Source organism: Harpia harpyja, chromosome 6 (assembly GCF_026419915.1).
Source record: "Harpia harpyja isolate bHarHar1 chromosome 6, bHarHar1 primary haplotype, whole genome shotgun sequence".
Lineage (NCBI taxonomy): Eukaryota > Metazoa > Chordata > Aves > Accipitriformes > Accipitridae > Harpia > Harpia harpyja.
Window position 1 is genome coordinate 20826899 of NC_068945.1, and position 13806 is coordinate 20840704.

At 40.7% G+C, this 13806-nt stretch overlaps 1 protein-coding gene across 1 annotated transcript in view; it reads right to left on the reverse strand.

Moving 5' to 3' along the window:
• Positions 1–151: 151 nt before the first annotated feature.
• Positions 152–13806, reverse strand: part of AGK (acylglycerol kinase) — a 37922-nt gene continuing 24267 nt past the window's right edge. Inside the window, 6 exon segments of the mRNA XM_052788809.1 lie at positions 152–620; positions 2356–2440; positions 6784–6854; positions 9124–9221; positions 10339–10486; positions 13031–13088. Of these exon segments, the coding sequence (XP_052644769.1) occupies positions 483–620; positions 2356–2440; positions 6784–6854; positions 9124–9221; positions 10339–10486; positions 13031–13088 (598 nt within the window). The 3' untranslated portion in view covers positions 152–482.

A 13806-nucleotide genomic window follows, 5' to 3' on the forward strand; every position in this document is an offset into this window, starting at 1 on the left:
ACCAACCACCTGTTTTAATGTGGCAATTCCAACATTTCATAGACTTCCTTAGCATTACTCCCCAAACATAAATTTCTTCAAAGATCCCAGGTTTGGTGAGATTTATACATGGGTAAAGTAGACTTAAACTCTTAAAACACAAAGACAAGTGTGCTTTCATTTTACTTTAATATACAATTGTATTAAAGCAGTAGCATCTGGCACACAGCACTCAGCCTGCAGTGCTGTAAATGGAACACTGATGACTTTTTTGGGGGGAGGGGAGATGCCATCAAGTTAACATGCATTTCTCAGAATTTTCATTTGCATTTTTAACCCCTTTGAGACTAGCCAAATCAGCCACTTCCAATGGAAGTACCTTGCACATAAAAATAGCCAAACAGTGGCTTAGTCTGGTGGGGTTAATCCAGTCAGTGAGGTCTCATGTGCCTTGAAAAGGTCCTGATAAAGCTGGTAAACACTGGCTCCTTTGACGTGAATTCTCATTGTACTGCTGCATGGAGCATCTGTTCTCTCATTCTGGGATCACAGAAGAACCAGAGTTTCCGAGGTAATAGCTTCACCTCCACAGGCATAGCTTCATACTCCTCATTATCAATGCCAAAGGATCCCTCAGTGCCCTGTGTACAGATAACAGTGCTGATCAGGGTTAAACATCAAACATGTTATTTCAGCAATGCTGTAATATTGATTACCTGATTTTGCTAATAGACTACAATTGAATACTTAGCTGAGTCTTAACCAAGATGTCCCTTTCCCTATGCCTTCCAGCCCATTTGGTCTCAACACCCCAGTGACAGCTATCCTTCACAGCACATAATATATTAAGAGTCTGTTGCATAAGATGTTACCTCACTTAGTTGCTAATTGGTGATAATTAAATGATAGGGGGCTTTAATGACCCACATTGTTTTTACTGAAGGATTCTTTGCTATTGGAACTACAATTATATGCACTTAGATCTTGGTCTGCCAATGGTGACACAAGCTAATCTGCAGAAGTGCCTGTTAAATAACACCTATTAAATCTGTGTTACAAACACCTTTTGGTATTGTTTTACTATATTGATCTGAAACGTGAGATGCAAAGTAATTCATGGGTCAGGAATTACTCAGCAGTAGAAGTGTTTTCTTTAACGCTGATAAAGTCACCAATGATTAAAACCATTCATCAAAATGGCACGTTGACTTTACCTAAACAAATTCGGTGACTGCTTTGCATGTGCTTGACTCAAGGTAGGGCTATGTTACATGGATATGCAAACTAGCTCCAAGTGAACTCATACACCAGAACAGCACAGATTAGAGAAAGTGGCATAGGTTCTGGAAGTCAGAGGTACAGCAGTCCACATGGATCAACATATCCCGCTTCTCTGCAAAGCTGGTGAGACTCATCCAAGCTGCCTCCAGTTCCTTCATCAGAGCTAGGTCATGAAGTCAAACAGCACTGCTTTATGCCATGCACACATACTCTGAAGATCTTAGCAGCAGCTGCGGTATGAACAGCTCATTTTATACCACAACCTTTACTTATGGCTCAGCTGTACTTAGCCCAGCACTCCAGAATATTCTTTCAGAATCACAAAATTGCCATGATATGAGTTTGATGCAAGTATTAGGATGCTGGCTAATCATGACATCGTAATTCATGATTTTCACTTGATAGGAACAGATTTTTTTCACCTTTTGGCACATTCTATTCTCCCTTAATATGGAATTATTTTGCTGAATGATAGATCACTTGAAGATAGAAATTATCTATGAGACTGATTTCACATCCTTGTAAAAACAAGAAACTGTCCGCCCCAAGGCCGCAATAACAGCATCTTCTTCTAAGAGGCAACAAAAGACTAATCTAAATTACATAGGTGGACACAGTTTTGGCTTCTTTTTCAACCACATCTATTCTAAGTTTTGAGACACTTCCCTATAGTGATCTGAGCCCCACTGCCTTGTCTCACCCTCCTTGGTCTCCATAAAGCTTCTAATATTTATCTTCTTCTCTACAGCACAACCCCTTCTAGGGTAAAATGTACATGTCTTCAGTACTAAGGAGAAGGTGTGCATATGCAATACACCTGAGTAAGAGACCCTTTACAACCACCACTGCTGTCTACATAAAAGGTCTGCCGCTATTTACTGGCAGAACGAAGCTCCCCCTCTGGTTTACAGGCCACTTGGGAAATTCCGGTATGTGTCTCTCGGCCAGGGACTCAGTTGCTGCACGGAGGAACTGAGCATCTCACTGGCAGCATAACCAACCTCCCAGATTTGGAGTAGGGATTTCTTAATGTGCAGCATCAACTGGTATGAGGAAATAAAGTGACAGAGTTTTCCAGCTCCCTCAGCTTCTCACCTCTGGAAGTTGCAAGATGCATCTGCTGGCTTGGATGTACTGACTCCCTTCAGGGCACATATGTGGATCACACATCTTCTGACTTCTGTTCAAACCAAAAGAGAGGTAAGGTAAGGAGATGTTTCTCTCGGAAACAGCCATCTTTAGGGATGACGTGTCATTGTGGGTTGGTAAATCACTATGTATTTGGTAAAATTAGAGGTTATGTATATATACAAATATTTGTGGGTTTAACTGTGAGAAAGTAAAATAGCGACATTCCCTGGTCTGCTACAGTCAATACATATCAGTATGCACTGACAGCCTCCAACCAGCTTCCGCTCTGAGGCTCACTGAATATATTTGAACATACAGTTTTGTATATTTGAACATATAGCACAGTTTTGGGCTCCTTGCTTACATGCTGAACTGTACAATTCCTGCAATGACTACCATCTCCTCATATCCCATGCACCCACATAACTTACCAGCAACATAAACAACTCTAAGCCAAAAAACCTGATATAGTTATATTGAACCACCAAAATTACCAAATTACCATCCAAAAACCAAACAACGCCCCCTTCCCTTCTCACATCAACACCTGTCAGCATGATGTTTCTTACCAGCTGCTTTTATATTATTCTTGTGAAGAAACCCCCAGATCATAATTTTATCTATTCCAAATAATATATCCATTTTTGTCAGTTACTCTTTCTTTTCTGGTACCTGTGAGATTCTTATTTACAGTGTACCTACAGAAGTGCTACTTTCCTACTTCTGTGGATGTCAAATGGGAGCACATAGAAGGCAGTTACCTGTCTTAGAAAGCTGGTGATACCAGTGGCATGTGGTCTTTTTCAAGACTTAGGTTGCTGTCCTGTCACTGGATCAACGGTTAAAGAATAGCGCGTTGCAATTCCTCTTCCCAACATGTGCTGCTGCAGAGTAAGCACAAGCTCTTGGGTACACTGACCTACCTCTGGCCTCCTGACTGAAAACACATATAACCTTTTGGCTGACCTCTGACAAAGGGTAAACCGCACCCTAGGCAGTAACCCCTCAGTTTGGGCCCCTCTCCAGACAGACAGCAACACACAAATAGCAAAGGGGATAGCAGAGAATTACAGTGTTAATGTATCACAGCTCTCAAGCATGGCAGAATTACCACAGATATTCCTCCAACAGGCAATGCCAGCTGTCCCCAACTTTTCTGTCTATTCTGTAGACTGATATGAGAGAAGACTGTATTTAAATATTTCCCAGGAAAAGATGTCACAAAAACATGTCACAAACTCCCTATACACCAAGCCTTCTATGCCCTGAGGAATGCAAGCGCCTCTTAAAATCACAGAAAATCCCAGAGAAAGAACACAAGAAGAGATGGTTGAAACAGGAGATGATAATCAAAGACAAAGGAAGAAAAGCTAAGATACCAAAGGAAAGGGCAGGGAAGGTTAGAAGCAATATTAACTGTGGAAAGTTTGGTTTTAATCAAATATGTATATACTAAAAGATTAATGAGTGAATGTGAGGGAATTAAACATCCTCCCAGCAATATAAATTATAAATCATTGATGGCATACAATACTGTCAGTTTATACAGTGCTGTACAAACAAGCAGCAAGATTCCCCACTTGAAGTTTAACCTGCTTTAAGTTTAACATACAAGGTCCTAGATATTGCAGTCTGGTAAGCAAGTAGATTTTTTTTGGTCCATGAAGGAAAATGAGGCTCCATATAGATGCGATTACGGGGTCAAGGTAAGCTCAAGAGAGACAAGACATGGAACTAAAGATCAGTCACAGGAGAATGGTAGAGGCAAACAGACACAACTCCACTTGCAGTGATTGTCTCTCTAGTGACCCAGTATAAAAGGATCAGAAGTCACTTCCATTTGATTCCACTCCTTACTCAAGGCAAGACAGCAAAGTGAAACAGAAGCAAGACCAAAGCCTAACAGCAACAGTTTCAATGGATTGTTTTATCCCACTCCATATGCTGAATCACAAAAATCCAGGCAGAGAAAGAACCACACCACCTTCTGCAGATAACCCACACAATTTTAACCTAGTTTTCATCTCCAGAAGCGGCCAATGTTAAATGATTCAGAGTAAGACACTCTAACCAAAAAAAACAGTCTTCTGCACCATACCTGGTAACTGTATTCGTGCCCTGGAGTGACAGCTCTCCATGCTTTCATATACAGAATCTAAGCTGGCTACCAGGATGTGCATTACCAGTGCTACACTTTCCATCCCCTCTCTCTTTCCCTCCAGCACTTCTTAGTAAGCACTAGCGTGTAACCCCCTGTTCTACCCCCGCCCTATCTTAAAGATCAGGTCTACCCCTGCTGCAGATGTTCTTGTTCACGGAAGTCTGATCCACAGCCGCAGGGCACTTTTATACACCTGGGATGACCTACTCCTTTCTTTGAAATCCAACAGCAGTTGCTGACCAGCACTCTGATGTACTCCCCACCACATACTGCCTGAGCGTGCATGGTAGTTTCCCACTGGATGTGTGGTTTCCTCTGTGATCCATCAGTTCTGATCAGCTTGTGTCAGTGCCTTCTTCAATATAAAAAAAAAAAACAAAACCACCTTGATATCTGCACTGATAAGGTATTTTCCTTAAAAACATTTTCAACTCCCCAAATTCTGGTGCAGTTTAAAACTATGCATTAAAAAAGAAGAAAATCGAAAGAGATTCTTCACACATTTCCAAAGATAAACCCTGTTGGCGCTAGGCAATGGGGAGCCCCTAATAACTGGCTTGATTCAAACCTAGCTGCCAAAGGGCATTGTGTGGTGGAGAGCTTCTCCGAAGACCCTGATTTTGCTTTCCAAAAACAGGGCACGTTTTTTCTGTTCCAACTCCTCTCTGTAGGACTAACGAGTCCTTCCTGCTGCTCCCCCACCCCATACACCCCTCTTTCTCTTTCTTTGTTACCTACAGACTTTTGGGCACTATTTAATCAAAAGAGTTTGTTTCTTTGAACTTTGCTTGAGCAGCAGCTCAAAGCTTTTGGTACTGCCTCTAATTAGCGCGAGCCAGCAGGGCATGTTAACTCTCATCAGAGGCTTTTTCTGCATGACAGTGTAATTGCAGTCAGAAAATGAGACATACTACTGTGTGAAGCATGTCCACAGTCCACATGGGAGACATTCTTTACAGTGGGCGTACACTCGAATACCGTTTCCTTAAATCACACAAATTAATCCACATTTTTTCTGCCAGCAAAGTGTCTAAGAACCCAGTATAGCATCTCCTTTGCCTCCCTCCTTTAAGAGGCCAGATTTATCTTGCTGCTAATGGGAAAATCTCCTCTTCCTTTCCTTCTGTAGCCTTCAAAGCAGATTTCAGTCCCAAGCAACTTATGGTCCACGTGGCTCATGCAATTTAAAAGCAGCTGCAGGTGGTAACCTGACCTACCACATATGCATAGATCAGAAGATCCTATACCCACTGAGGCTGGTGGGATGCTCAAAAAAAGGGGCCTGCTGCTGCTATTAGTATCATAAACAAGACATACATGCAGGAATTATTAGTGTAATGACAAGCAGGTAAAACTGTTGAAATCTTCCCATTGATTTCACTAGAGGGAGCTCTAAGACTAGAAAACAGTATTGACAAATAAGGTAACATGCAGAACAGGATTCAGATTCAGTAGGCAAATCTGTTGCTGGTAAAAACTGCACTGAAGATGCAATGCATTTGCTAGTAAGACTGTATGGAGGAGCTGGAAAAAGCAGCTCAGATTTGTCTGGTGAGAGATCAGAAGGAACAAGCGCACTACAAAGGAAGCAATACACGTTCACTTTTTCTCTCCATGCTGCTGCTTCATACCTGCAGCCTTACTCCACCTGCAAGCAGCACCGACACATTTGCTTAAAGTCCCCGTTTAAATTCACATCTTCCAAAAGTCCTTCCAGCTCAAACCTAATTTCTTACAAGAGTTATTGAGTCGAGTCAAGGGAGCTCTTCACTTAGAAGTAGGGTCTGTCTAATCAGAGTTCAAAAATTCCAGGTACCACTAGTACAAATGTATCAGCTCTGTGACCCACCTCTCAATCCACTGAGCAGCTAGGGCTAAAACATTCTGGGGATAAGTCTGTATGGCTGTCTATAAAACTCGATTATGACAGTATTACCCAAGTAGCACTGATCAACAGCAATGGGGAAAAAAGATGAAAGGTATAACAAACTCAGAAGCTAGGAAGAACTCCAGGTAGACTGCTCTGTCTCGTTTCCAGAAAGAGAAAATTAGTAATAATTTTAAAGAACAAAATCCGTAATCCTCATGAAGCATACTGACTGGTGTCCTTTGCAGTCCTCTGCTTCTGAATTGTGTAGCACAAGATCAGAGGAAAACAGCACACTTCTCAGAATTAGTGTTCCAACTCATACAGAGATTCTGTCATCTTTTTGCAGCCTTCCCATACTCACCCTCTGTTTACAAACTGTCCTTTGCTGACTGTATCTGCTTCAATGCAAATATCCATGAAGTCTTCAGTGCGCTATGCAAAAAAAGATTCAGAAATCAAGCAGTTAACATTTCAAAATGCCACACCCATGATACTGCATTATGTTCACAAAATGCCCAGTCCTTTGTCCCACAAAAGGAGGCAGAAGATGCATTTCATGCTTTTTTCCACCCTCAACTCGAGATTTGGATTATAAATTAGAGAGAATAATTTCTCATTGATGACTATTCAACAATAAATACCATAAGAAGTGAAATAATGATTCACATGTTTGGCTTCTTGCTACATTTCACACACTAAAGACAGTAATAACAGATTACTTGGGTTTACATCTGTTCACAAAGATTTCTAATCAATGGGTCTTTCATGAATTTAAGCAATAGTAAAATGATGCAACATTTGGCCCCTAAACACTACAGTAAGAGAATTTTAAACAATACAAATTGGAAGTCAAAATGTTCTTGATATCATTTCTTTAAACTCCTTAGGTAGCTTCTTTTCTATTTACAGCCTGCCCTTAAACGAAGTATATATTAAAGCTTTTGCCGGGAAAGCAACTTTGATTAAGACGCAATTCATTTTTTATTTATTTATTTTAACACTTCTGTCCTTGCAAAAGTCCTAGTGCAGATGCAATCAAAATGACAAAAGTAAAAATAAATGCATCTATTAGTATAACTCATTTTATTTCTTTGCTGTATCTGCAGAGGTAGGCTTGGCACTGTCTGAGCTGCACCTGTATGGCTTTATCAGCTTCTCTTCAACAGGGCAGCCTAGGCATGAATCTGAGGTAAGACAGAAAGACAGGAGTGGCTGACAATACTCAGCAGATACGCCCTGGTATCGATTCAAGAGAGCTGTTGTTCAGCTTTGATAGCTACAGGGACAATGGCTTCAAGAGCAGAAGTTAAAAGCAGTTACAAGGGGTCCACATCTGTAGAAAAAAAAGATGCAGTATCAAGATACTTCCAGCTCTAGAAACAGAAAGTATGACTGCCTTAACATACACTTGTCCATTTCTCTAAGCTATGCAAGAGACCCGAGAACCCTACATCACCTCGTTGTTCAATACCAGGATTAAAGTGCATCTTGAAGGCATAAAGGAGAAAAAAACCCCCCAAAACCCAACCAAATACCAAAGGATGTAAGGGCTGGTCTGTGGCAATGAGATACTTTTTCAGTTCTTGGTAGGTCTGTTTTTACTTTACATCACTGACTCCAATCCAGTTCAGCGACCAAAACCGTTCTGTTGAAGTGCCATCTAGAAACCACTGAAAAAAGAAATACCCAAATACTAGCCTCTGTCTAGCTTCTGCCATTACTAGGACACTCGTGGTCCAAATCATAAGCCACTGATGAAGAAGAAACTAAAATTTACATGGCACATTCTAAGGAGAAAACAGAAGGAAACTTTAAGACTCGGTTTGCCTGTTTGGTTTTTTTTGTCTGATCCTACAGAGATAACTTATTAATGTAACACGAATTTTCAGGTTCTTAAAGACCCTGAATTCTGAGCAGGAAACACACTGCAGTAAGTTCAACACCTCCTGTTAATCTGGGTGTAATGGCAGTGGTTTCCTGCAGCCATGAGGAAAAAACGAAGAGCAGCTCACCAGTACAGGATCACTGTGTTAGCATTTTCCAGTAAAATTAAAGACTGACATCTATCCAAATAGCTTTCACAGCAATAAAATTGCACCAAAACACAGACATAAGCCAAAGACAGGTTTTAAAACAGTGAATGAACAGCATGAGCATGCTGAGAAGGTTATGACAGGAACAGTTCCCTTGCTCCCTGGGTTCTACCCTCCCACAACCACCTGCATTTCCTGTCCTTCAACTCAGTGTAGCCTCTGTCCTTTCTCTAGTCCCAGTTCTTTTTAACATTTTGCTCTGCAAGCCAAAAGAGAGAGAAAAAGCCACAATTCCAGGCAGACATTCAGGCTCAGCTTCCTTTAAGCACCAGCTAAAAAAACAGAATCATTCTCCCATGGGTCAAGAAGGAAAGTAGTACCTATTTTGATGCTTTGTTTTCTCCTGGGCAATCCTAAAGCTTCTGTTTGGCTAGTGAAACCTTCTCATTGTACAAATTCTTCCTGATCCCACTGCATCCCAGTTTTACATGGGTCTCCAGTGCTTTTACACTAGCTTTGAAACTTGCCCATTCCTGGATTCAGTCATGGGCCCCTCCCTGCATAGGGTAGTAAGTTTTACTCATATAGACACAAAAATGGGAGTTCAGCAAGAAAAGAAAACTGTGTGGGCAGGCAGCATTTAGAATCCAGTTACACTGTGGTCTTACTGTCAGATCAAGCTGCCTGTTCCGAGTTGCAATGGAAAGCTCAATCGTGGATAGCTTCAGTTCTTCCCAGTCCTCTGGGGTTACATCCTGGGGGATTTCTGCAAATCAAGAAGAGAAGATATCATTAAGTGGAATCTAATTACACAGACCACCATTTCACTGCTATGAAGCGTGAAACATTGATGCCAGCCACAAAAATCACTCTGACCCATTGTGACCACTAGCTTTGTTTCTTTTGAACTTCAAAATCTTAAAATAGGAAAAGAGAGCTTCAGAGTACTGAAGGAAAGAAAAAAAATACCACCAGCATTCACACAGTAGCAGGAAAGACTATCAAGCATATTACATCGCAGCCCTATGAGTCCTTATGCCCAGGGATTAACTGATCTCTTGGGCTAGTATTACGGGAACATTTAGAAAACACATGAAGCACTGCTATCATAAAACCAGGAATTCAATGTTCAGGATGCTGTGGTAACATGTATTCTCTAGAGAAGGAAACTCCATGGTTCAGTTCTCATATACAGGTCACTTAGTTCATGCTTCTGTCTGAATCACCTCTGCTAGCCAAGAAGGAATGAGAAGGACTTTGCATCATGCCAGCCTGCGCAAAATACACGCTCCCCTTCCTTCTACAGTCTGCCACATGAACTGTATAGCTAACACCCCAACTCAAGAGAGGCTCACAGAGCACACAGAAGAAAATCTATGTTACAGAAACTTAATGTACTAAGAGAAACTTCAGGCTTCTGCATGGCCCAAATTTTATTGTTCTATTTTAAGTAACACTTGTTGCTCTGTGTCAGTAACTCCCCCCACCCCGGAAAACAAGGGCTGCTCCTCTCTCGCCAGCTCACTAAGAAGCCATTCTACAGGAGGAAGACTTCAAGAAGCTCACCCGTAAGTGCCAAGTATCACCTGTGGTGGCTTCCATAGCAATGGCAAGTAACTGTGAGCCCAGGGAATGCCCTGGGTTCTTTACAAAATGCACTTTTGTTCATGAGACCACAAGCACTGGCAGGACTACTCTGTTCCATTTCTGGCAGATACCACTGTAAGTATCTTGACAAAGTCACAGTTTTAACACATAATAAATAAATAATAATAATAATAATATAAAAATGAGAGAGCAGAAAAGTAAAGCAGACACCCCCCCCAATCTATTAAAAGAGTAAAACTTGCCTGTGAGTTTATGCCAAAATACACACACCTCACCTTTTGGAGGAGATGACCAGTACAACCGAAGTCGTCTGTAAAGCCTCACATACAAAGGAGGTCTGGACGGTTTCTCCTCTGGCTCTTCTGGAGGTCTCTCAGTTGGACCCAGATACATGAGAGCAGCTTGACGTTTCTGAGGCCATTCCTTGGATTTACATGGAAAGAAAAGACAGAAGATAAAGGGCCTCTTGTTTAGCACCTACCTGTTTATTCTGTTTACTCCTTTAGTCTATTTATTCTGTGCTCCCAAGTACTCCTGCAGAGCTACCCAGATCCCACCAGTGCCTCAGCCTACTTTATGGCTCTCCAGCCTCCAGATTCATATGCGAGATGACATTTTTGCAGCTTGAAAAAGATCACCCACACTTCCCAAGTCTACTCAATCTACTCCTTCCCACATAAAAGTGAGGTATTTTCCCCTCTATAAGCAGAGGGTAAAGGGATGTTTTCTTTGCTGATGATGCGTGGCAAGGTGACACAGCTGCTTCTGGCTGGCGTGAACAACCAAAACTGGCAAGGTCAACATTAATGTCTGAAAGCACAATTAGTTTCTGCATGGCACAAAGGCAACCTCAAAGAGCAATCACACAGCTGGGTCTAGTGCAAACAGACAAAGACTACAGTGCTGTGTGCAGCCAAGGGGCACTAAAACCTAGCAGGCCTTTGTTCTCCAACAACTCAAACAATCAAGATCTGATCTTATAGTCAGGTGCTTATAAACAGCAATACAACAGGTCTTAAGGCAAGTCAGGTGAGCTTTATAAAGCACCTGAGGGAAAAAAAGAAAAGAAAAGAAAAGAAAAGAAAAGAAAAGAAAAGAAAAGAAAAGAAAAGAAAAGAAAAGAAAAGAAAAGAAAAGAAAAGAAAAGAAAAGAAAAGAAAAGAAAAGAAAAGAAAAGAAAAGAAAAGAAAAGAAAAGAAAAGAAAAGAAAAGAAAAGAAAAGAAAAGAGAAAAGAAAAGAAAAGAAAAGAAAAAAGAAAAGAAAAGAAAAGAAAAGAAGCAACACATTATTCTTGGTGGTATTTCAGATTCCAGTGCCAGAAATTGATGGAATACAGAAGAGCCTTAGCTCTGAAATACTTCCAGATGCTGACAAAGTTTATTTCCTCTCATTTTGTTTTAAAAATAATTTCTGAAATGCTCAAAATGTAGGACTTATGGAGGGAATAATATGACTGTTTTTTTAAATATATATACTAAAACAACCCAGCCAAGAGCCCACATGTACTCAATACAATTATTTTTCTATGCACAAAACTTTAGAAGTAGTTTTGGATCATATAGCACAGGTTGTTAAGCTAATTCACCTCCCACCTCTCAGAGCAAGGAAAGACTCCACTATCATACCTGCATAATAAACAGGACAAACAGAGGTTGTATCAGCAGGGCAATACACAAACAGTAAGTATTAACAATTAAAGAGAAAAGCAGCAATGCTGTGATAATTTAAGCCAGTATATTTTAGAAGAGATGGTAACAGTCATAACAATGCCCCTACAAACATCAGAGGTGAGCTCTTTCCCCTTACACTGTTTTCAGCTACAGGTCACCCTGTTTCAAAGGACAGCTACAGCAAAACCAGAAAAGACGAAGTGCACAACAGCAAAGACAAGCCAGGAAGATATTAAGCTCAACAGGCTGGAGCCATTTCTTATAGAAATTAACAAAATGATAACATAAGAGGCACATAAAGCAATGAATACCACAACTAGGTGAGATCAGGTAGAAACTTTTCTATCTTAATAGCAGAAAGAGTGGGCACTTCTCTTTAATCTTCAGCAGGTTAAACAGATCTTTTTAATGTACAATGAATAGCTCACCAGTGAAATCCACTATCACTACCACTAACAGAGGCTAATGACTCAACAAAAGTGAGAAAGGGGCTGGAGAAAAGTGGAGAATAGGTTTCTACCTAGAATGCCAGCACACAGAATCATCATCTCAAATTCCATGGGGATGAGAGGGGAAAAAAAAAAAAAAACAACTTTCATGGACGCATTACAATTTAACTCCCCTTTACAGGAGCTTCCTATAAAGGAAGCATTGGCACAATCATAGACAGCATGGCTGGACTGCACAATCTGATCTATTGTACCAGCTCCTGGGTATTTCCACAGCCTTTCATGAGGCTCCTTCTATGTTCAGAGAACAAGAAAAGCATGTGAATGAAAATGCCTCACCTTTCATGCAGGTCAAATTTTAATCTTTCCAGTATCAACTTTAAGCAACAGAGAAGTTTAAGGTGAGATATAAGCTATTAATCTTCAGGTTCATTTTACTACACATGGAAGCCTGATTATCAACGTGCATGAGCAGTCTAATTATAGACACTTCTGCCAGACTAATAAATCAGAATGAAATGTTACCATAAGAGAGACTGTTGAGAAAAGGTGACAGAGCACTTTATCAACACCACTACTGCTCTCCAGTTTCAAAGGTGGTTACTGGCTCCCCCGGTGATCTTGCAGTAACAGATCCTCAGTAAAGAAATTGTATTTTTTAAGTATTCCTCCTCCCCTTCTTCTCTTTAGAAGTTAAGTCTATCAATTGGTAGTTTTTTTTAACAAGTCAAGTGTCACTCCCATTTTATATTGTTACCAGAATCTTTCACAAAAGCTTGCAGAAAAATTATATAATCATTTTTAATTTCCCAACTACAAGAACACTTTCCTCAGAAATACTCTTTACCTTAAATGTACTGAAAAAGTGAGCTGCTTTGGTTTTCAGGGGCCCAAGGTACCAGTACCTGAAAAAAGAACACACATAGAACTTCTAAGATATCCAGGGGTCAATACTGGGAAAGGGAGAAATCTTCCATGAAGTCAGAGCACACCGACTTGTTTGCCACTGGAGTTAGTGCTCCCCTACAACCTTCAGCTTTGTGATACTATTGGTTTCCACACACCACCAGCAGCTTAGGAGTGACATCCCTTTCCTGAGTTACAGGTCACCAAAATGCAGTACACAAACTTCACTACAGGCAGCGCAACATCTCAGTAGCAGAATTTTACCTAGTTATGTGACACAACTAGTAATGATCTACAGGTCTGTGGTGTAACAGCTGGTGGGATGCATCTCCAAAATATGCAATAAAGAATGATGTTGGAGAAAACAAATCAAAATCAACAGCTTCAGTGACAAAAGAACAGAGCCAGCAAACATTCATTTGCCCCAAAGGATGCTCAGATCAAAATCAATGTTTTACAAAACAAAAATCCTGCCAGCCATAGAGCATTGTATAGAATCTAAAGATGTGACTATATTTAAGCAGGCTTGGCACACATTTTGATCACTGTCTTCCACCAAAGAAGGTCAACAAAGCACATTAAATACCATCAGCTCAAGAGTACTGCAAACCTAAGTATATCATTAACTACTAGGGCGTGCAACTGACACACCACTCCCATCAAGCCATTAAATTGTCTGTAAAATAATAAAACCTCAAAAACATAAACCAGCACATT